Source organism: Sciurus vulgaris (genome assembly GCF_902686455.1).
Source record: "Sciurus vulgaris genome assembly, chromosome: 16".
NCBI lineage: Eukaryota > Metazoa > Chordata > Mammalia > Rodentia > Sciuridae > Sciurus > Sciurus vulgaris.
This window is the reverse complement of record NC_136477.1, coordinates 17046276-17068403: the sequence shown is the minus strand read 5'-3', so window position 1 is coordinate 17068403 and position 22128 is coordinate 17046276. Positions and strand designations below refer to the sequence as shown.

At 58.8% G+C, this 22128-nt stretch overlaps 3 protein-coding genes across 4 annotated transcripts in view; all 3 read right to left on the bottom strand.

Moving 5' to 3' along the window:
• Positions 1 to 1298: 1298 nt before the first annotated feature.
• Positions 1299 to 3586, bottom strand: OCEL1 (occludin/ELL domain containing 1). Its single transcript, XM_079115238.1, has 6 exons — positions 3435 to 3586; positions 2905 to 3081; positions 2599 to 2786; positions 2272 to 2437; positions 1995 to 2048; positions 1299 to 1714 (listed from the first exon to the last, which is right to left on the bottom strand). Exons 2-6 carry the CDS (start codon positions 2980 to 2982, stop codon positions 1592 to 1594), a joined length of 609 nt encoding a protein of 202 aa, XP_078971364.1. The 5' UTR covers positions 2983 to 3081; positions 3435 to 3586; the 3' UTR covers positions 1299 to 1591.
• Positions 3587 to 4705: 1119 nt separating this feature from the next.
• On the bottom strand, positions 4706 to 8030 carry USE1 (unconventional SNARE in the ER 1). Of its 2 annotated transcripts, XM_079116646.1 has the most exons (8): positions 7847 to 8030; positions 7496 to 7545; positions 7278 to 7356; positions 7037 to 7189; positions 6510 to 6522; positions 6041 to 6068; positions 5602 to 5776; positions 4706 to 5395 (listed from the first exon to the last, which is right to left on the bottom strand). In XM_079116646.1, exons 1-8 carry the CDS (start codon positions 7985 to 7987, stop codon positions 5213 to 5215), a joined length of 822 nt encoding a protein of 273 aa, XP_078972772.1. In that variant the 5' UTR covers positions 7988 to 8030; the 3' UTR covers positions 4706 to 5212. The 2 variants fall into 2 exon arrangements, with proteins under 2 accessions (XP_078972772.1, XP_078972773.1); XM_079116647.1 differs by lacking the exons at positions 6041 to 6068; positions 6510 to 6522 and having other exon boundaries at positions 6999 to 7189; positions 7847 to 8029.
• Positions 8031 to 9102: 1072 nt separating this feature from the next.
• Positions 9103 to 22128, bottom strand: part of MYO9B (myosin IXB) — a 92689-nt gene continuing 79663 nt past the window's right edge. The window contains 18 exon segments of the mRNA XM_079116629.1: positions 9103 to 9571; positions 9732 to 11279; positions 11397 to 11520; positions 12320 to 12466; positions 12840 to 12887; positions 13424 to 13547; positions 15049 to 15180; positions 15448 to 15553; positions 15791 to 15919; positions 15999 to 16191; positions 16710 to 16783; positions 17681 to 17792; positions 17917 to 17958; positions 18169 to 18342; positions 18448 to 18546; positions 19568 to 19758; positions 19878 to 20083; positions 21685 to 21990. Of these exon segments, the coding sequence (XP_078972755.1) occupies positions 10867 to 11279; positions 11397 to 11520; positions 12320 to 12466; positions 12840 to 12887; positions 13424 to 13547; positions 15049 to 15180; positions 15448 to 15553; positions 15791 to 15919; positions 15999 to 16191; positions 16710 to 16783; positions 17681 to 17792; positions 17917 to 17958; positions 18169 to 18342; positions 18448 to 18546; positions 19568 to 19758; positions 19878 to 20083; positions 21685 to 21990 (2620 nt within the window). The 3' untranslated portion in view covers positions 9103 to 9571; positions 9732 to 10866.

The window sequence follows — 22128 nt, the reverse complement described above, 5'->3', positions numbered from 1 at the left end:
CCATGCTCAGCCCTCAGGCAGGCCAGCCATTCCTCCACAGTGGCTGCCGTTAGCTTCTCGACCTCACCCATGCCGACCTTGAGGGAGAGCAGGGTGGGGGTTAGGCTACTTCCTGTGAAATGACAGTCTCTCAGGAGCGTGCCCTTCTGTCTGCAGAGAAAGGCTGAGGCAGTGGCTGGGGAGGACTCTGGCCCCTTACAGAGGCTGGACTGGGCTCTGTCCAGGGCCAGGGTCCCTTATGTGTCCACTCCAATCTGGACAGCAACACCTCACTTCTCAGCTTCAAAAGACATCTGAGGACTCAGACCTTGAGTTCTGTCCTCTCTGGTCCCCAGGCCAGAAGTCTGCACAGGCCTTGCTGCTGAACTCCTACTTTTCCTACAAAACCCTACCCATGTAGTCCCTCCTGTAAGAAGATATCTTGAATGTTCCTGGTTTTTAAGACTGCTGTCCAGCTTCGTTACTGGGCTTAGGGCTGTCTTCCCCAGGCCAGGGGCTTTTTGAGACTATCCTCATGGCCAGTGGCTGGCACTGTCCACCCTGCCTCCAGGCGTCCTCGATTGTTCCTGTCCCTGGCTCCCATGGGAGACTCAGAAAGGGCAGTGCTGGACTACTAGCACACAACCTGGCAGGATCCTGGCCCACCTGTGCCCCACTGCTCTACCAGGCCTGGCGTGAGTGTGGCACCGGAAGACCCTCCGCCCAGGCCGGGCACACGAATCATGTCCATGCCTGCGTGGGAGACGTGGAGGAGGGAGAAACTGGGACCAGTGTCTCCAGGGGCCTGGGGGCTGGGCCTCTGGGGGACTCCAGCCCTGCACCTGGGAGCTCTCCAGGAAGCTGCGAGCGACTCCCTTCCACTGCTGGCCCTGCAGAGTGGTTCCCCGGGGCAGCTGGCTGTTGGCCCCTCTGCCTTTGACCAGAAGGCCACCGGAGACTCCTGGAGAAGAGGGAGCGCCGTGCGCTGATGAGTGTTCAGACCCACCGGAGACCCTGGACCAGGGCTTTCTTGGGAACTCACTGTTTTCTCCCCTCTGGAAAATAAAAGTTATTTTGTTTGTTTTCTTTTATTTTGTTTTGTACTGGGGATGAACCCGGGGGTGACTTATCACTGAACTACACCCCTAGTCCTTGTTTATTTATTTACTTATTTTAAATTTTGAGACAGGTCCTTGCTAAGTTGCTGAGGCTGGCCTCGATCCTCCTGCCTCAGCCTCCCAAGTCACACAGCAGAAAAACGATTTGTTTTCTTTTCGTTTTTTGGTGACTACTGAGCAAAATCAGGAGTGCTAAGCAGCTGGAGAAAGGAAGTATTTAATACGTGTTCATTCCCTGGGTTGGGACGGGCGGGCTGGAGAGCAGGATGCTGCCACCGGAGGCACTGAGGTCTGGAGTCCTCATAGGGGCCCGGGTGGCATTCCCGGCAGGTCCTGGAAGAGGGGCCGTTAAAGCTGATGGACAAAGCATGGCGCTGGCAATCGGCAAAGGCTCCCCCAAGCATAGCGAGGACAGCAAGTCCAGAGGCCGGCAGGCAGGAAGAGAAGCAAGGGATCCCTACCCCCGTGGGTCTTGCTGCCAGTCTCCAGGACACTCAGAAGTACACAGAGCCTTCACTCTCCTCTTGGTCATCAAATTTCTGGATCTGGGTCTTGAGGTGCCTCAGTTTGCCCTTCAGATAGTGACAGCGCAACTGCTTGTCCAGGAAGCCAGGGTCCTGGGAGGGTGAGAGCCAGGGAAGTCCTTGCAGCAGTCTAGCCTATGGTCCTTGTGCTGTTCAGCACTTTGCCTTTTCCTCTATAAGCCTCAGTTTTTTGTTTTGAGTGTAAAACAGCACAATTTAAAGTGAGAAGAAAAGAGAGCTCCTGCAGGGTGAGAGGGGACGGGGGGTTGCCCACGCCTCAGTCTTTGTCCTTGAAACTGGGTACAAGTGTCCCAGCTTCGTGGCACTGTCAGGAGTGCAAAGGCGAAGCTGGGGACCCTGGAGTCCGACTCACCATGCACTTTTTCTCGAACTCCCTCCGGACCCGGGCTGCAACCTGGGCCTCCTCCTGCAGGGGAGGAGGAAGTGGCTCAGGAGAATCGGAGCCACGGAAGAACAGGGAGGTTCAGGACAAAGTGACCCATCAGGGAAGACCTCGAGGGCTGCCATTGGCACCCGTGCACCCTACAGGAAGAAGCCACACATGGATCTGGACCTAGTGGGTGTCCCAGAGGCTTGGGTCAGGCCACTTGGAAGGGTTGTGGGCAGCAGGGGTTGTGGCCAGTGCTGACCTGGCTTTGGGGCGGGGGCAGCGAGCTCAGCAGGGTCTCCAGCTGCTGGAGCTTTGCCTGTGTGGACCCCAGCTCTTGCCGCAGCTCCAGGAACTCTCCGTACTGGTCCTGGAACACTGCGACGTAGCGGCTGCGCTCCTTCTGGCTGCTCACTGGTGGGTACTTGCTGCCGGTTGAAGGCTCAGTGGAAGAACGCCCTCCCCTGGCCCTGTGCCTCCCACTCGAATGCCCTTTTCCCAGCTGGTGAACGTCTATCACGGCCAACGCCCCCGCTTCGGCGCTCCTCCCCTGTTCCCAGGCATCCGGAACCACCCCCGGGACACTCACAGCTCATAGTCGGGGAAGGGACGCGGCCGCTGCATATGCCCCCTAGGAATGGCTCGGGTAGGCTTCCTGGTGGCCAGGAGGGCCTGGGAATTTAGTTCATCCTCGAATACAATCTTCTTGGGCCCGGCCTTGTGGAACGCGGGCTGGGGCTGGCGCAGAGGGCGGCGGGCGCTGGTCTTGTGGTCGCCCTGCGGGTTGGGGGTTAAAGGAGAGTAGGGGTGTATGTCAGGAGACTGAGGTCTCTTAATCTGGGGGCGCTGACCTTTGCCAAGGCCTAGCCTGTGGACCCTTCCCGGCCACACTCACCGGGGGCCCAGGGCCAGGCGGGCGGGTCTGTGGGTTTCCCCGGGGGCCGCGGGCCCGGGAATGCTCCCGGGTGGGCATCTGCCTCGGGGTGGCGCAGCTCCCAGGTCCCCGAGCTGGGGGGCGGGTCCTGCGGGGGGCGGCGTGGCCCGCGCGTGGCGGGCGCGGTCTGCGGGCGGCCTGCGGACAAGAAGGAGGGCGCGCCTGGAGGCGGGCCGGGCGGGAGGCGGCGCGCGGGGCAGCCCCGCGCGGTCCACTACGCCCGCGGGAGCGGCCCCAGCTCCGCCGCTATTTGCATAAACGCACACGGTTGGTCCCCAGCGCGCCCCAGACTCCTCCCCTAGCCGCGTAACCCGGAAGGGCGATCTGCAAAGGCTCAGACAGCACCGCGCAGCTTGGGGCGGACTCGAGTTAACCCCCACCGCGCTGCCAGAGCTTGGCGCTGAGGAGGAGCCCACCGGTCTCAGTCCCCGAGAGCCCCCCGGCACCTCCGCGCCGCCTGCAGGTCGCGGATCGTTCCCGCCCGGGGTCACCTGTCCCAGGGTCCGGAGATCTGAAGCTCTGTCCGCTTCCGGAAAGGCACTTGCGTCGGGGTTGTGGATTAACTGCGGGCTGGACCCCACTGGCAGGGTCTCTCGGGCAGGACGTGGGCGGGACCTGACAGGTGGGGCGGGGCCTGGAGCCGCGGGGGCGGGCCTGGCCTGGCGGGGCTGGGCTACAAACTGTGAGACGCAGGTTCGAATCCCACGTCGACCCAGACCCGCTGTGTATCTGGATCAAAACCCATCTTCTCTTCTCTTCCGTTGTCTGAGAAACATAGTGGTTTTCGTGAGCTTTATTCCTGTTTTTTTTTTTTTTTTTTTTTTTTTTTGCGATGCTGGGGATTGAACCTAGGGCTTTTAGTTTTTTTTTTTTTTTTTTGCTTTATTCACTTTTTTCAGCAGTTATATTTTTATTTTTTAAATATATTTTTGAATACTGGAGATTGAACCCAGGGCGCTTTATTTCTGAGCTACACCCCCAGATCTTTTTATTTTTTGAGACAAGGTCTCTTAAGTTGCTGAGGGTCTCACAAAGTTACTGAGGCTGGCCTGGAACTCATGATCCTCCTGTCTCAGCTTCCCCAGCCGCTGGGATTACAGGCGTGCGCCATCGCGCCCAGCAAGACAGCCACTATTTTTTTAAAAAGTATCTCGTTAAATAACTGGTAGGGCATGTTTGAAAATTCAAATAGAAAAGGCAATAACGGCGGGTGCAGTAGTTCCCTCCTGTCATTCCGGCGGCCTGGGAGGCAGAGGCAGGATTGCAAGCTCACGACTAGCCTCAGCACCTTAGGAGATCCTGTGTTGACATAAAAAGGGCTGGGGGTGTAGTACCGTGGTATTTGATGCCCTGGGTCCTGCCATCCTCAGAGGAAAACAAACAAAACCCCCAAACCCTAAGCTTGTCCCCAGAGACAGCAGTTATGTCCCCTGGAGAGATCCTAATTCAAAGACAACCAAATATGTTTTTCTCATCGCAAACAATACTGCAAAAATTATCTTTGGCAAAAGTTCTTTGGCTACCTGTGAGTAATCTGTTGGATAAATTCCTAGAAATAGAATCAGCAGGGCAAAGGGGTCTGTGTATTTTAAACTTGGAGATCCTGTCAAGCTATTCTTTGGTGTTTGTATCATTTATGCAGAGAAAGAGGGATTTTCCCACCACCTTGCCAGCACCTGTGTGATCCATTCTGTCAAGTGTATTTTTAGAGGTTTAAATTTCACCTAATTTGCTGAGAAAGTTTAGAAGCCGTTTTTCTTTCTTTTTGTTCACATCCTGCATTTTTTTCCTTGTTGAGTTTTAGTTCTTCATAGATCAAGAAAACTAGTTTAATTGTCTAGTGTATCTTTTATGCTACTATTATAAATGGGATCCTCCAATGTATTTTGCAGCTATATATGTGTAGTATATAGGAAAGGAATTCTTAAAATTTGTTTTTGATTTTTATTCTTTTGAGACGGGTCTTGCTGTGTTGTCCAGGTGGCTCCTGAGCTCAAGTGATCCTCCCTCCTCAGCCCCCTGAGTAGCCAGGACTGCAGGGGTGCCACCACATCCCTCTCCTCCTGGGCCTGGCCTCGTCCAGAGTGTGACAGACACTCGGGGTGTTTGCTATCGGCCAACCCCCAGCCTCCCAAAGCCTGAGCTGCTTCCTCCCTGCTCATCCACCGTGTGGCTGGAGACTTCTCACGACCTCCCGTCTTGTCTCCCATCCCACTGGGACCCCGGGGTGGGGTGAGGGCAGAGAGACGGGCATGGTGCGGCCGGGTCTTTATTTGAGCTTGGGCATGATGCGGATGAAGAGGATCATGCTGATGAAGATGAAGCAGACAACGATGAGCATGGCCCAGAGCAGCCAGTTGACCGACTTCTGCGTGTGCTGCTCCAGCCGCTCGGACTCCGTCTTCAGCTTCTCCAGGTTCTGGTCAGCCATCTTGAGTGAGTGGGACAGCGTCTGTGGGCAGGGTGGGCAGGGTGTCACCAGGACAGGGTGGGCTCTGCCTCTCCATGCTGGTGCTCTGTGCTTTGCTGGAATGCCATTATTTTGGCTTCCTACCAAACTGCTGTTGGTGCAGCAAAGCCCCAGCCATAGTGCCCCTCTGCTGAGGTGCCTTTTCTGACGCCCCAAGGCACAGGCTGGAGAGCTCCCAGGCCCCACACCTGGTTGTCCTTCTTGATGACGCTCTGGGCGGCCAGCGTGTTGGTCCTGAGGCTCCGGGCTAGGTCCAGCATCTCCTCTGACAGCTTTTCCTGGAGGTTCTGGTGTCGTCGTAAGACGAGGTCCAGCTCAGCTGCTGACTGCTTCTCATCTGCCGGCCTGGGCCCTGCCACCCCGCTGACCCACACGGGTGGATGTGTGGGCAGGAGAGGTGGAGCGAGGGAGGGAAAGAGACCGCCACATTCCCAGGGAGCCCAGAGACTGCACTCTAGCCAATGCCCTGCTTGGGTCTGTTTCCCCGTCTTTGTTCAGCTTCTGGGAAGAGTGTTCTCAGAAGTGGCTTCCAGTGGGTGGCTTAGACTCTTGCAATGGCACCTCAGTGGCCCAAGGTGTCTCCAGCTCCCTCCCTTCCCCCGATTCCAGAAGGCTGAAGACACTCACCTTCGCTTCCTCACATCGCGCTCGGGCTCTGGAAGGGAGACGCAGGCCAAGCAGGAAGAAGGAGAGATTGGTTTACTGTTTTAAGCCTCTTTATCTTTGCCTCTGCCCTGTCTTCTACCTGGCATGCCATTTCTTCATCTTGGCTGCTACCTGGTAGGCTCCTGTTCATGCTTCAAAGCCCTACCTAGAATGTCCAGAAAGTCTTTCATATCACAGACTGGGCTCCCTAAGGCCTCGGGCCTCTCCATCTAGCCCAGCCTTGGCCCTTTGGGCTGGCAGTGCTCAGCTCTGTCTCTTCCAGGGCCACCTCCTCTGTCCTAACTTACCCTCCAGACATTACTGGGTGACAGTCTCCCTGGACCTGGGAAGACCTGTGGGAGCCAGGTTGGGCATGAGGGACGAGGAGCAGAGGGACATATTTTGTCCCAGGTACCTGGACTCAAGTTCTCTTTCATTCAGAGTGACTCACCTCCGGCAGAATCCTGTTGGAAGAAAGGAGAAATATGAGGTCACCACCCTTGTCCTATCCCCAGATCTGTCCTTTCTGCTCTCAAAATTTCTGTATCCTCATTCAGAGGCCTGGGCAAATCCTGTGACCTCCGAGCACTGGTTTCCTCATCTATACACTGGTAATGACAACAGTTCACATTCTGAAGGGTTGAGCTGATCCAAGTGAAGTGCTCAGAAAAGCATTTCTCAGTTTATTTTATAGATGAAGAAACCTACCTATCTCATGAAAATAGCAAACCAGGAGCCAGATCCGGATTGGGGGTGAACTCTGAGGCGTAAACACATGACTCATTTTTGCTCTGAATCAAACTCTTATTCATCTAGCAAGGACCTGGCCACAGTGCCCCTTTCTTGGGAAGGCTAGTCTGCTGGCCAGGGAAGAGGCTGTTGGACTCTCTAGAGCCCCCATAGCTGCCTTATTATTCTGGCAGGGATGGTCCTCAGGGATTGTTCAAAGGGTTCCCAGGAACAAGGGAGGGAGCCCACCATGCCTAGCAGCTCACTCCGCATCTCGCTGGTGTACCGAGCCCGGGACTGTAGATGCACTGTCTTGGTGGCAGGCACACGCTCTCTGGCTGTGGTTGGCACTCGACCAGGAGTCAGGAACTGGTTGGCCAGTGCCTTCTCTGAGGAGGAGGTCTGCAGAAATGTGGGAAGATAGGAACTGGAGGGGCCAGGGTCTCTAGTGAGCGTGATGGGCTGAGGAGGCAGAAGCAGCTCTGCTCACCAGCTTTTCTGCCTGGAGCATCCCCTTCAGAAAATCCACTTTGCGGGAATAGTCATTGATCACCTCGGAGGCCGGTTTGCTGGAAACCGAAAAAGAAAAAGAAACCTGCCCACTATCTCTAGTTCAGGAAGGGGTTCAGGGCAGACACTGGAGCCCTGGGATGCCCCAGGAGAACTCCTACATCCGAATTTGAAACCATTGAAGCGACCTGCACTCACCTGGCTTGGGCTTTCAGGGCCTGAAGCATGTCCTCCAGGGCCCCCACGTACTGGGGAGGAAAAAATAGGGTGTGCGGTCACAGCCCCATCTTGCTCCAGCGGTGGGAGCTAGGGTTAGGGGCGGCGCCAGGGCGGAGGCGGGGTCGGAAGGGAGGGTCCAAGTGTCAAGAAGGAGGGGCTGGGGGGCGGAGCACTAGGTATTACGGGGCGGTGGAAGCAGGTGGACGTGGCGGGGCTGGCCGGAAGGGGCGTGGCAGCGTAGTTGCTGAGGTGGGCGAGTCAGGCCCGGAGCCTACCAACCCAGGAAGCCCAGGAGTTAGGCTGTGTCCAGCAGCTAGGGATTCCCCTCACCTTCTCCAGACGCCATTCATCTGGGTCCCGCTTCTCCGCTGCCATTGCCTCGCAGCGGCACAGCAGCCTTACCAGGTTCAGCTCCAGCCTCGACGCCGCCATCGCCACCGGGCGGTATCCTGCCCCTTCCGCCGGCGCCATCTTTAGGGATGGCGGAAGTGGCTCCTCCTGGCTTCCTTCCGGGCAGACCTTTGCGTTCATTAGCCTGCAGTTATTTGGGGCGGAAATAACGTCTTGTTGCTAGGAGAGGCGCTCTCCCGTCCATATTTTTTCAGGGCGAAATCGCTTGCCTCGGAAAGTGTTGGAAGGACTGGGTCTTCTGGTGTCAGGCCCACGTGCAACGCGCCCTTTGGGTGTTCGGTTCCGCCTGTTCAGAATCCTGCCTGGATTATTCTGACGCCGAGCTCTTCCGCATCCAGGCAGCCTTACCTGATTCTAAGGGGGCGGGCCCCTGACTCGGGACTTAAGAAGCCAGGGACCCTCTTTGCTTTATTATATGACCCCCGACCCTGGGTTTACTTGTCAGAGGGGTTCGCCTACTTCACGGTTGCATACCTTATGAGCCTCCGGGTCCCAGCTCTGAGTCTTGGCCCCACCCGCCGCCATGGCCTTGGACAGATTTCTCTTCTGGGCTTTTTTTGCCTGGGAAATGGACAGCGTGACAGTGCTTGCCTCGAGGACATGAGCTAGCCTCGGAAGCGAGACGTAGGGCTGTCACCCCTAATCGGGGGTGGGGACCAGGTTCAGCCCATCCAGAGCCCTGGGAAGACGCAGTTCCCTCAGGTTTGCAGGAGCGTGCAGTGAGGGTGGGGGCTTCACAGCTTGGCCTGCAGCTCTCATCAGTCTCCGCTCCCCTGCCGTACCCTGTGTCTGGTCACACAGGTGGGCCTGATGTCCTCTGAAAACACCACAGAGGAGACCGAACCTGGGCCAGTAAAGGGACCTCTGGATCTGAATCCCAGCCCCGCTCCTTCTCAGCGGTGATGGCCTTGGATCAACCTCCCCGCTTCTCCAGCACCTGCAGGACTTGGCTTCTTCAGGCCCCCAGGGTCCCTGCCCGTCAGTTCTCACAGCGGCTCATGGGATTGGCCCACCGGTGCAGTGGTTGCTCCTGATTCTCCCCCACTCGTAAGGAACTGCCCCTCCACGGGGGGGGGGGGGGGTGTGGCCTCTGCAGCGACACAGGTTGGGTGTCTCCTATCCCAACTGTTTGGGTCCAGCAGTGTTTTGGATTTCAGAGATTTTTGGAATTTGGAATCAGGAACATTTATACATAACAAGATATGTTGGAGATGGGACCCAAGTCTGAACACAAAACTGATGTTTCATATGCCTTTTACAGATCGTCTGAGGGTGCTGGGGTTGAACCCAGGGCCTCTGCCATGATAAGCACGTGCTGTATCACTGAGTTACACCCCTAGGCCGAGGTAAATTTTGTGCAGTATTGGTGTTTCGACAGAGACCCCTCATCTCGATTGGGCATGGAGTCTTCCTCCTGTGGTGTGTCTGCTCAGTTTTGGATCTTGGAGCATTTCAGATCAGAGATGCTCAGCCCCTATGCCTCGGCTGGGCACAGGCTCCTGCTGACGCAGGGAGGCGCTGCGGCCCTTCTGGGAGCTCCTGGTCCCTGTTCTAGCAGGACAGGAGCCCGTCTCAGGCGGGGCACACCTGCGCTCCCGGAACTCGGGAGGCTAAGAGGTCGGCCGGGGCAATTGAAATGAGATCCTGTTCCAAAATAAAAACAGAAGGGGCTGGTCGCGCAAGTCAGAGGCAGTGCCTGCCCAGCCTGTGCGAGGCCCTGGAACCCAGCACTTCAAATCAAGCCCACCCCCACCCCCACCCCCACCCCCACCCCCCGAACCAGACAATAACAACAGAGACAAACCAGGCTCATCTGTCTCCCCTCGGTGAAGAGCTTGTGAAAAAGTCCAAGGGCGCCTTTGGCTGGAGGGTCAGGGCTGGTCCCTCCAGGCAATTCATGCCCTGCAGTGCTCTGGGCAGAGGCTGCAGGGCTGGCCACTCCTACTCCCAAGCCAGGCTGAGCAAGAATCCCACAGAAACACTTCTCAGGCACTTTTTTCTTTATTTCACACCTTGTGCAGAGTGCCCTTTGTCCCAGGCCTGTGGCCAAGTGTCCAAGCGTCTGGGGAGTGGGTGGGGCCTGAGAGGGGAGCGCTCCACTCCAGGATCCCCAGGCTGCTGCTGGAGGGACGGACAACTGCAGGCTTCGCCGTCCCTGCCCTGCCCATCCCTAACGTCCTGGGTCATTGGCTCATGTCACACGGGCAGGCAGTGCCCAGGGCAGCCTTCTCCAGCCTCAGGCACCCAGGCATGGTAGAGGGAGGTGTGACAGCCACATTCAGATCTCCCTGGGATGCAAGGTCGGTGCTGCCCGGGTCAAGGGCCATCCCGATTCATATCCTGGCTCCAGCCGAAAGCCCTGACCCCTGTGGAAGGCTCCAGTGTTCCCTGGAATGTACGCGGGCCAGGTGGCCACTGCTGTCGGAGACACGTGTTGGAAACAGACGGGGTGGCCAGGTGTCCCCAGGGGCTAAACCCCTTCTGCAGGGTCCCAGTTTGCTGACCTCCCACCGACTGGATGCAGCACAGCAGCTGAACGAGCGGCCCTGCTCTGAGGACCCGTCCAGGTTACAGGGAGACGCACAGCGTTAATATAAAAGTTTGAACATACACATAATAAAAAACGATTTGGTCTCCGTTAAGGCTGTTACAACTTAAAAGTCATGTAAACCACGTACAAAGAAACAGTTACGGTAAAACACACAAAAGAGGGGAAGCTGCCGCTGGCTGCCACCGAGCCGGTGCTGCAGGCGGGGGCAGCTCGGGGCTGGCCCGGGTGCGCCTGTCCTGCCGCGCCTGCACTTGGAGCCTGTGCCCACCTCGCTCCACGGCTGGAGCTTTTCTTTCTGGATCTTTCTCAGCTGGAGGCTAGCTCCACAGCTCAGGCCCAGCTGCAGCCCAGGGGCCGTCCTTGGACACGCAGACTGCCGCCGGCACCCTCAGCCGTTGGCCTGACCCGAGGCTGGGGGCAGGCAGTACACTGGGGGGTCCGAGTACCTCCGCTTGAACCCAGGAGGCAGGTCCTCCTCCAGGGGTCCCAGGACACCCTGTGCAGGCAGGTTCACCTCGGGTGTGATGTACACAGAGTGCACCTGGTCCGGGCGGCGGGCAGGTGGCTCTCGGCGCCTCACTGGGACAGCAGCCTCCTGGACCCCTGGTGCCCATCCAGAAAGGTGGGAGGGCAGGCCAGGTGGGAGCTTGATGTTGGCCGTGGGCATGACGGGGGTCCGCCGGGGGGTCTTCACTCTGACGGTGACGAAGGAGGACGGCCTTCGTCGTGGAGGGGCGGCTGCCGCGGGGAGGGGGCTTGGGGTGGGCGCAGTGGGGCAGGGGAGAGCAGGCGTGGGGGGCCCTTTTGAGAGACAGATGGCAGGGTTACTGCGGCTTTGGGGTGGGCAGATGAACCCGCGCCCCGGGGGCTGCTGGGGTGGATGGGAAAGAGCACGGTGGACACGACCTTAATACTGACCTTCCGGGGCCCCCCGCCCCGCCCGCTCCTCCAGCAGGCTCTCGGTGCTGGCTGATGTCTCCGAGTCCAGGTTTTCCTCGTCAGAGCCCCTTGGGTCCAGCTCTGGGAGCCGGTAGGTGATGTCCTCCCTGGGGGTGAGGGGTCACCATGTCCAGGGCCGCTCCTCTGTGAGAAGCCACCCCATGGAAGTGTTCTCTAGGTGGCTGCCTGGCACGCTCCCCAACCTGTGCACACGTGGCCTGAGTGCCCTGGGCCCTGGGCCCTCTGAGGCTTCTCACAGCCTGGCACTCAGGTACTGAGGGAGCTGGGCTTCTGCCCAGCACCGAGCTAGCCATGCGCTCCGCCTGGGGCCGAGGCTGCTGCTGTTCCTCTGCCTGGAGCAATCTCCCGTGTTCCTAAGAGTAAGGTGGCCAAACAACCTGGCCACACCTGTTTTTCTGGCATTAACTTTTTTTTTTTTTTTTTTTTCCAAACGGGGCTCCTATGTTGCCCAGGCTGGCCTTGAACTCCTGGACCTCACCAGTCCTCCTGCCTCAGTCTCCCAAATAGCTGGGACTACAAGTGTGCACTTGCCTCAAGCCACTTTTTTTTTTTTTTTTTCTTTTTTTGGTGGTGGTGCTCGGGATGGAACCCAGGGCCCACAGGCTAGGCCAGCACCCTATCACTAAGCTGCACTGCAGCCCACGCCTGGGTTTAAACAGCCTTCTGCAAGCTTCATGGTCAAGTCTGAGGATAGCAGATTCCTGCAAGGTGAATATTTTCTGCTCTGTGCTAGGCACGGCAGAACTGAGCCTGGCAAGGTCAGGAAGACCCCCTGGGAGACCCTGACTGCCACTGTCCAGTGACCACATCTTCTACTGCTCCAGGGGGCTGTGGACGGGGACTGAATAGCCAGCGCAGAGGGAGAAGGGGTGAAAGGACACTTGCTTCTCCTCCTTGATGGACTGGATCCGCTCCATGAGGATCTCCTTCTCCCGGTCCTCATCACCGCCTGCTGCCTCCTCTTCCGGCAGCACTTCTAGCTCCTCCAGGCTGCTGTCTCTGCTCACCTGGGCCTTGGGGCTCTTGTTCTGAAAATAGGGAAGCAACAGGTCTGACCAGCAACCTCAAGAGGTGGAGCTTCGTGTCCTCATGGGGCGGAGCTTAGTTGCTCTCAGCAGGGGGTGGGCGGAGCAAGCAGCTCCAAGGGAGTTAGTTCTGCTGTGGCCCGTGGGGCTCTTGGTGAGACTTCTCCAGGAATCCCGCATGGACAGAGTGGCTGGCACTTGGATGATTAGTGGTCCTCTGCATGGAGGGTCAGCAGGCAAGGGGCCACCCCCAGCATGCACTTTTGGAAGATTAGGACATGCTCCTCTATGCTACCAGAACCCCAGGGGCCAAGGGAACCCCATCGTGCACCACACTGGGAGACATGCACCGCGGGCCCACAGAACGCGTACATACCAGGACCCCCTCATAGGGAGACGAAAACCCCAGTTTGAGAGGCCATGGCTGGGGGAGAGATGAAGATAGGGTGAACAAACCCACCAAGGCTGCTGCAATGCCGGCAAGTTGGGGGCAGTCCAGTAGCCGGCGCGGGAAGGTTTTCCCGGTTTCTTTGGGAGCCCAGGACCTGCTGTCCACTGGACCCCTGCCCCACCACGTGAGACCTCTTTTCTTGCTATGGGAACATCTTTCTGTGTGTGGGGGCCAGGTCAGCAAGAGACAAGGCTAGACAGATGACCCAAGCTACCACCAAGTGGGTGACAGGTCCTTCCACCTGTCCAGTAAGGGGCAGTTGGTGTTAGGTAGAGTGTGGGCTGTAATCTTTTGGTCAAGCCAGGGGCTCTGCCCCTACCTGTGCAGTCATGAGGCCCCGGGGCCCAAGTTGAAGCTGAGAGTCAGCGGGAGAACCAGGGTAACGAGACCACGCCCACCGCAAACAGGCCCCACCCACTCCTAGGCCCCTCCGTCCAGGCGCTGCCCTCAGGGCGCCCTCCCTTCATGAGGCCCCACCCATCCAGGCCCCTCCCCGCCTGGGTGCTCACAGCATTTTGTCGCAGGAGCGAGAGCCTGCGAAAGGCGATGCTCTCTGCAGCCTCCAGCTGGTTGATCTCCTCCATCTTTACTTTGTACTTTCTCATCTGCTCTTTGATCAACATCTCCACGCACCTACAGGGAAGACCCACAGCAGGTAGGGATTCAGCTACTGTCCTGGGGGTGCCCTGAGCTCAGGCACGTGCTAGTCAAGAACTGTGGCACAGTGGCCAGAGAGCAGGCAGGGGCTGGGACACAGCTGGGGTCTCTGGCTCCCATGCTGCATGAACTTCTGAGCCATGAGATCTTGGTCTCTGCAAGCCTCCCTGTTGGAAGAGGAACAGTGCGGAGGGCGGGAGGGGCCCCCAGGACGGGGATCGCCTGCCTTAGAGGACTATGGGCACAGGCAGCCTGGCATTTCCTCCCAGGGCCAGTGAGCAGCCAGCCCCAGGGGCTCAGAACATGAGCTCTGACCTGCACTGCATCTGCTCACAGGTCAGGGTCAGCCTGGAGTGGTCAATAACGGAGGGAAGGAGAGGCGGGCACTCAGGCTGGATGGAGAGACAGTCACTGCTCCCAGCTCCCATTATCACGACCAAATAAGAATAAGGATCAAAGGATGTGCTTGAAGGGACTGGAAGCAGACCTGCCCATGCTTAGCCCCTGGGGTGGGCCAGAACCCCCGCACCTCCTTGCCCCTCTGCTTTCTGCTGGCACCCCTGAGCACATGGCTGGGGGACCCACGTAATGTGTTCCTCTCGGGCCACCTCTGGGTGTGCTTGCATTACAAAGCCACCTATGTGACAGGCTCTGATTTTCATAGCTACTAACCTAAAAAAGTTCTATTATGTAAGACTGACCATCTTCTGAGTTCTTTTAAGACAGGGTCTTGCTAAGATGCCCAAGCTGGCCTGGAACTTCAATCCTCAGCCTCTTGAGTTGCTGGGCTTATAGGCACCTGTCACCACACCCAGCCCTCTGAGTTCTTCTGAAGAACGGTTGAGTGGGGGTGGAGAAGAAAATTCTAGAAAAATTAGGCATCCTCTGCCACTCCCGTTGCCACAAGGTATGAGGGATTTCTCTTCTTTTTTACTGTCTTGGCCTCAAAAGAACTCAGAAGACCCTCACTGCTTGGGAGTGATGTCAGGTGGCACCTTCACCAGCCTGGAAGTGAGTCCCACTTGGGTGCTGTCTGCAGGAGGAGGATTCTGGGCAGTGCCAGGAACCCTAATCCCCTCACCTCACAGCCTTTGCTAAATGGTTTTAGTCGGTTTTAGTCTAAAACGATGTGCCCACCAGAGCCCGTCTGGGATGACGGGGGTGGTACTGGGGTGCCCCTCAGTGCTGGCTGCTGGCTTAGTGCGTGTGAGGCACCACAACAATAAAAATAAATAAATAAATAAATAAATAAAAAGAACGCAGGGTAAAGCAGCCACACGAAGGTGACTGTGACTCCTCGCTCAGGAGAACTCCAGGGCCACTGCCACCTGGCCCCTCTTCCAGACTTCTCCCTGCACACAGCTGTGCGCGGCGGGGGAGACGTTGGCGGTGGCGTCTGCTCAGGCTCTGTGTTCCACCACAGGCCGGGCCACACCAGGTGTGGTGTGCCTGGCGGCGACCGCCCCTTGGTACTCACGTGGTGATCTTCAGGACATCCTTCATGCTGGTCAGCGGGTCCGAGTTGTCGGGGCAGCGCAGGAGGCAGGGTGCGAAGATGATGGCCAGTGCCCCAGGTGACATGCGATTCACATCCTCAAGCAGGGCCACCCTGCATGGCCACTGGCAGTTAGGGAGCAGCTGTGACCCAGAGAGGGAGGTCCCGGGGGCTCTGGGTGGCTTCCAGGAAAGAAGTGCTGCGGCCCAGAGGTGGGAGACGCGGGGGGCGGCACAAAGGAGCCCAGGTGCCCCAGAGTCTGGTCCCCTCCCAGACCCCAACACTGGCCAGTGTCCCGGAGTTACGCCCCCAGGCCAGGCTGACCAGAGTGGGCGCCTCACGGGGTCCTGGTGGGGAGGGCGGCGGGGGGGAGGCACTTGCTTGACAAGGTGGAAGATGAGGCGCTCCAGGGAGTTGTGGTTGGCCTCGGGCAGGTGCTCCAGCACCGCGTAGATGGCGGCCAGCTGCTCTTGCTTCCCGGGGAGCTCTGCAGAGTGGAGGCCGTCACCGCCTGGCGCGTGCCCTCCTCCCCAGCATGCCTCAGTGCAGGGGCACTTCTGCGCTGTCCTTGGGAAGGCTAGGGGGACCCCACCGTGACGGGACCGAGGCTGGGCTGACTCCGCTATGCCCGGCCACAGGGCACGCGCTCGTCTCTCCCCTGGCGGTGTCCACCCAAGGCTCACACTGCCCACTGCCCACTGTGTCCATGTGCCGCAGGGCTCACCGACGGCCCGGAGGAAGTCGCCGTACTGGGCGAAGGTCATGAGGGGCTCAGGCAGCTCCCGCAGCCACTGCTTCAGCACGCCGGTGATGGCGTGGATGGGGAAGTCCTCCAGCCTGACCGCCGTAGGGTCTGTGGGGTAGAGGCTGGTGGGTGGCGCATGGGCAGGTATGGCAGGGACCCGGCCCGGCCACACCTGCCTGAGGCCTACCTGCCTGCAGTGCTTGCCGGAGCTCTCGAGTACGATTGGCAGCGCCTGACTTGCGGTAGAGGCCCTCGGTGTATAGGCCGTGCATCTCTACGTGTTCCAGAAGCTTCTCCAGCACGATGGGCACAGAGGCCTTGTCACTGGTCAGGCTGTCCATGCACACGCCGAAGTGGCCTGGCTCGACACCCGGCTCACTCTGCAGAGCAGGATGGGCGAGGCTCTTCCAGCTCACCCTCAGCACCCTCCCTCCTGGTCCTGCCCAGAGCCCAGGGGCCACCTCTGTGGGCTCCAGCCTTCCCTGCTCCTGTCCCCTCTTGCACAGTTGCTGGGGCACTAGGTTGCAGCGGTCGCCTTGATGGCCCTGGGGCAGGCTCCCTCCATGCAGCAGCCATGGAGCAGGATCTTCTTGGGGAGAGGCTACTCCCTGGCCCCACAGTCCCCTCAAAGTGGATCCTGACTCTTGCTGCACCCCCAGCACTCAGGACCCCACTTCTGTGTGTCAGAGTGGAGAGGCGTCCCTCTGCCTGGCCTGGACCAGGGGTCACGGGGGCTTTACAGCTGGGGACAGAGGTGTGTTCTGCAGCAGAACCAGGGACTGCAGGCCCTCGTGCCACCTCCCTGTGCCTGCCCAGTGCTTCACATGGCCCTCACAACTACTGCCTCCCCACTGTCCTGGGCAGTGTTCTGGAAAGTTCCGGACCTGAGCACGCTCACCTTCCTCCCACACGTGTAGGAGCAGTAGCTCTGAATCTTGTGCACACACTTCTTGTGGCAGGTCATCTTGCACACTGTAGGAGGGTACAGGCGGGTCACAGGGGGTGCACCACACACCCCAGGTTCCTAGGACTGCCCACCTCATTGGTCAGGGCCCCCGACTGCCTTTTAAATTGCATCACAATAATCTCCACCTCGATTCCCATAAGAGGCTGCTCGGGCAGGTTTTCAGAGCTGATGACTGTTAGTGGCTTCAGACCCGACCCAGCAGGCCATTGGGACAAAGAACAGGCCCAGGCCTCCATCCAGCCAGGAGGTGACCCTGGGGACATGGTACATTATGGTGGCATGAGCGATGCTGCTCTGAGCCCCAGGGTATGTGACGTAGCATCACATTTTCTTGCAGAGAGCAAGTCAGCTCTGCCAAGAGGAAGGGAGCTGGCTCCTGGAGGGGAGGTGCCCTATGGCAAGGGGACGGGCCAGGTCCTGAGTCCTCATCTCAGGACAGTGACAGCTAGAGTGGTGGGAGTGCTCTGCACAGGGGGGCAATGGAACAGAAGGGAGCTTTCAGGGGCTGAAAGGACCCCGGCCTGCGGGGTTCTGGCAGAAGGCAGGCAGCACAGTGTGAGAAGCCTGCTGGCCCCGGGGTCCTGGCCGGGCTGCCTTCCAGCAGCGTGACCGTGGCCAGCTCTGTGCTTCTGGGCTGCACCTGTCTCAGCTCCTGAGCCTGGGAGGGGGTGACGGTTCAGGCAGCAGGAGCGGCATGTAAGAGACACAGGGTGGCGTGTCCCGTGTGTGTGAGGAGGTGGTGAGAGCCGAGCGGGGCCTCAGGGCCGCTGAGGGCTGAGCTCTGCTGGGGAGTGACCAGGCGGGCCGCAGGGCGTGAACGGCTTCAGAGGGTGAGAGGCACAGGGATATTCCAGTGAGACTGGCAGCGGGGACAGTAGGGCGGGGCCGCCGCAGGCACTCACCGCTGCAGAGCAGGGCCTTGTCCATGAGCCAGATGTAGGAGAGGCACTGCTCGCAGGACTGCGGGATGCTCACCTGGTAGCTGGCGAACACGTGCCCGTTGTGCTCCTGGACCTGCGGGGGCAGAGGGATGAGCCTCCCTTGGAACCCGGGGGCAGCCTCACGGGGGGCTCACACCTGCATGCACACTGCACACGCACACGACTGCCGACAGGCACGCCCGCCCACGCCTACTCACGGCACGCTCCTGCTTCCGCTTCTTCTTCTGAGCTTTGCTCTGCTGGGAAGGACACGAACATGAGGTCCTCATAGGGACACCGGGCCTGCCTGGCCGTGGGGGTGCCAAGAACATTCTGGACCCTTGCAGGGGAGGCTGGAGGGCTCTGGGGACTGCGACCCCTCCCTCCTCTGAAGCTGGCACCAAGTCCCCTAGTGGAAGGGAAGCCCTGCAGCAGGGTGGGGGCGCGCGGGGCGAGGAGGCCGGGGGCACCTTCGCAGGCTCAAAGTCATTCTTGGTGTAACCGCGGGTGAATTCGTCCAGCAGAGACTGGAAGAGGTTGAGGACCAGGTTGGTGTCCTTCTCACCACGCTCTGTGGCCAGGTTGCTGACCACAATCTGGTAGTTCTCCATTAGGTCCTTGTAGCCGACGTGGATCTTCCCATTCTGCAGGAAGGCAAGGTGTCACCCCCAGGGCAGGGGCTGTGGACGAATGAGGACAGCTCTGGAGGAGGGCAGGGGGAACGCCGAGGGCCTGGGGTCGCCACGAACCGGAACAGAGTACATGGTTTTGATGTTGCTCCTGAACTTCTCGGTGGCTTCGATGAACAAGCTCTCGATGGGCGTCTTCTGGGAGCGCAGGTCATTTATCTGCAAGCAGAGGGCGGCGTGTCCCTCACTGCCCTGAGCTGAGGGACTGCACTGCTAGGGGATGCCGTGGGGGTCACTTCTGTTCTAAGTCCTCTTCCAGCCTCAGGGGACACCATTCAGCTCTCTGGTATCCGTAGTGGGATGGGCTGTGCACTGGGGGCCACTGAGCAGCATCCCTGGCCTCCACCCCCCAGATGCCAGTGGGGCTCCTGCTTCCAGTCATAACGAGAATGTCCCCAGATACTGTCAATGGCCCCTGGAGGACAGGATCACGTCTGGATGACAGCCACAGGTTGGCTCCAGGCTCTTCCTGCCGCCCCATCCTGGGGCTTGCACCTAGCCACACCCCAGCAGTGGGCTACCTCAAGGGGTCTGGGTCACTTGGGGATGCTGCTGTCCCTTCAGTGTCTCCTGCTTCCCCCGGGAAGCTCTGGATCACAGTTGTGTGTGCTGTGGGACACCCCCAGGTGGGTGGTTCACCTTTACCCCTGAGGCGCAGGTCATGCTTAATCAGGGACTGTAGCGAGACGTCGCATTTTGCAACAGTGTTCTAAACAGAATAGGAGTGGGCAGGGGCAGGCGGAAGGCTGGGCAGCAGGCGGGGTTCGGTTAACAGGGTCGGCATCTGGTGTTCTAGTCTGCAGTGCAGTGACAGAGTTAATGATAAAGATTTTTTCTGCTGGGTACCGTGGTGCATGCCTGTCATCCCAGCAGCTCTGGAGGCTGAGGCAGGAGGATTCAGAGTTCGAAGCCAGCCTCAGCAACTTAGCGAGGCCCTAAGCAACTCAGTGAGACCCTGTCTCTAACAAAATACAAAAAAGGGCTGGGGATATGGCGCAGTGGGTAAGTGCCTCTGGATTCAATGGTTCAGTACCCAGTACCAAAAAAATTTAAAAAAAGACTTTCCCCGTGGTGCGGGGCTGGCACCCAGGCCTCGTGCTCAGCACGTGCCCTACCGGCACCTTGCCCAGCTGTGAGCTGTTTCTGGCCTGCTGAGGACAGGGACTGCGCAGTGGCCCACCTTGTTGAGCAGGAACTCGTCCAGGTACTTGAGCTCGTTGGCGTTGGTGATCTTGCGGAACACCGATTCCCGCCACTTCTCCGACACTGTGATCTTGCCGATCTTGAGGTTTCGGTTCTTCTTTCCTTTGCCTCCTGTCTCCTTGGTGTGCTTCTCGCCTGCTGTGTGGCGGTGCTGGTGGCCAGAGGGGGCTGTGGGGACACAGAGCAGCTGTGAGGGTGTGTCTGGGGGTGGTGGCCGGCTGGCACCCTGGGGCAGTCAGAAATGCAGAGCAGTGGGACCCAGACTCAGTGCCTCTCCCACGGCCCACCTGCGCCTGCTGGGGACTCGGTGTCCGCAGATGCGGCAGGGGCAGTGCCCCCTTCCCCGAGGCTCTGGCTCTGACCTTCTAGACCCCTCCGGGGGGCCGAGGCGTCCAGTGGGGCATGTGGCGCAGGGCTCTCCCCGTCCTCGGCGCCCTCCAGGCTGCACTTCTTATCCTTGGTTTTATGTAGGAAAAGCCTCTTAAATGTGGATCTGTGGAGACAGAACACGCTTTCTTTTTCTCTTTTAAAGGCCGAGACCTTGCTGGGGCGCAGTGGTGAGCCCAAATAGCAATCCTAGCTATTCAGGAGGCTGTGCAGGAGAATCTTAAGTTTGAGGCCAACTTCAGTAATTTAGTGACACCCCATCTCCAAAAAAGGGGGTCCTTGGGGACACAGCACAGTGGTTGAGTGGCCCAGGCCTCAGTGCCCAGCACCCCAGAAAACATTCCTGCTCCCTTTGTTTTCATAGGCCCAGAATCAGACAAAAAGGAAGCATGAGCGCCAGACCGTGAACTGTGACTGCTGGATGCTGTGGGGCGAACGGCTGTCCCTAGGTTGTGTCCCCATGCTGACCCCAGGGCCTGCGAGGTGACCTTATTTGGGAGGAGGGCCTTTGGATGTGTCTATGTGATGGCTTCTGGGACAGCATCCTGGATGGACCCTGCTGTCCCAAATCCAATGCCATGTGTTCTTATGAGAGGGAGGGATGAGAGGGCAGGCAATGGCCGGATGAAGAGGGGCGACCGGAGCGGTGTGGCCACTGCCTGCAGCCCAGCAGCCAGACGGGGCCAGGAGGGAGACCCTCTGCGGCCTCTGGGAGGGGGGCAGGACACATGGAGTTTGAACCTGTGGCCTCCGGCTGTGAGGAAAAGCTCCTGCTGCTCAGGTTGGAGAACTCTGCGATGCAGTGGCCTCTGCAGCAGGGGCTCTGTCCCCATGCCTGGGGAGCCCATCCTGTGGCTCCTCTGCCCTGCCTGTTCTGGATCAAACCTCCCCTGTGCCATGGCCTATCCTCTCTGTGAAGAACCAGGCGGGGCTCTCAGGCCTCTGGGACAGACCTTGGCCTAAATTTTACTATTTGAGGATCTAGGAAGTGTTCCCAGAGGTGAGAACTGGATTTGACTCCATTAAAAATCCAAAGGGAAGTTGTCTGTCTGCAGACCCAGAGGAGGTATCCTGGGCTGGCTTGAGGTTTCCTGGGCCTCATGCAAACAGGTGTGGCCAGCCTGTGCTAAAGAATGTCGTAGGCTTGGGCTTTGTGGGCAAGTTCAGTTTTTTTTTTTTTTTGGTACCAGGGACTGAACCCAGGGGCACTAAACCATTGAGCCACATTCCTAGTCCTTTCTACTATTTTATTTAGAGACAGGGTCTCAATAAGTTACTTAGGGCCTTACTAAGTGGCTGAGGCTGGTTTGGAACTTATGATCCTCCTGCCTCAGCCTCCCAAGCTGCTGGGATTACAGGTGTGCACCACTGCAGCTGGCAGTGGGTGGCTTCTGAGGCAGGGCCATGGGAAGCTCTGAGTTTGGGACCTCTCCAAACAAGTTTTAGTATTGGGGATCAAGCCCAGGAATGCTCTACCACTAAGTTCTATCTCCAGCCCTTTTTATGTTTTGAGTCAGAGGCTGGCCAAGTAGTCCTGGCTGGTCTTAACTTGTGATCCTCCTACCTGAGCCTCCTGAGTCGCCCCTATGGAATTTCTACTGTCCCCTTGTGCTTCACCTGTGTGATTGGTGTGCAAGAGCAGACTGAGGGGAGGCGCGGCAGGGACCCTGGGGCACCCTCTGGGGGCCTGGCCCTCAACCTCCTTACTTAGAGTCAGCCTGGGAGCCCGGGGACAGCCCTGCCTCTGGGCCGGAGGACGTGTCTCCCGACTTCTTCTTCTGCACAGCTGGCTTCTTTGTGCTCAGCTCCCCTTCGGCGTCTGCTGACGTCTGCGAGAGGACGGCCTGGGTGAGGTGGGCGGCTGTGCTGGGGACCCTGCTTCCCCACTGTGCGCTCCAGCCACTGACTCCGCTCCTGTCTGGGGTGGAAGTGGGCTGCACCCATGGCCTGACCTGTGCCTTGGCAGGGGACAGCCTGGAGACATCGCTCGTGGACAAGGAGGCGCGCCTCTCCCTGCAGGGAACAGAAACGCGGCCTTACCCCGGGGGCGCGGCAGGGAGCTCTCCTGTCCTGGTGCAGCGGGCCTCGCAGCGGTGCACCCCCGTGGCTGTGTCTGGAGCCTGGTGCTCAGGATTGGCAGGCAGAAGGGGA

Excerpts from the sequence above, each read along its gene's own strand:
- OCEL1 (XM_079115238.1), bottom strand. The coding sequence starts at position 2,982 with ATGCCCACCCGGGAGCATTCCCGGGCCCGCGGCCCCCGGGGAAACCCA. Across the intron at positions 2,787-2,904 it reads CGCCTGGCCCTGGGCCCCCG|GGCGACCACAAGACCAGCGC; the intron begins GTGAGTGTGGCC and ends CCCAACCCGCAG. Across the intron at positions 2,049-2,271 it reads TGCCCCCGCCCCAAAGCCAG|GAGGAGGCCCAGGTTGCAGC; the intron begins GTCAGCACTGGC and ends CCTCCCCTGCAG.
- USE1 (XM_079116646.1), bottom strand. The coding sequence starts at position 7,987 with ATGGCGCCGGCGGAAGGGGCAGGATACCGCCCGGTGGCGATGGCGGCG. Across the intron at positions 7,190-7,277 it reads TGCTCCAGGCAGAAAAGCTG|ACCTCCTCCTCAGAGAAGGC; the intron begins GTGAGCAGAGCT and ends ACATTTCTGCAG. Across the intron at positions 5,777-6,040 it reads CGCGATGTGAGGAAGCGAAG|CGGGGTGGCAGGGCCCAGGC; the intron begins GTGAGTGTCTTC and ends CGTGTGGGTCAG.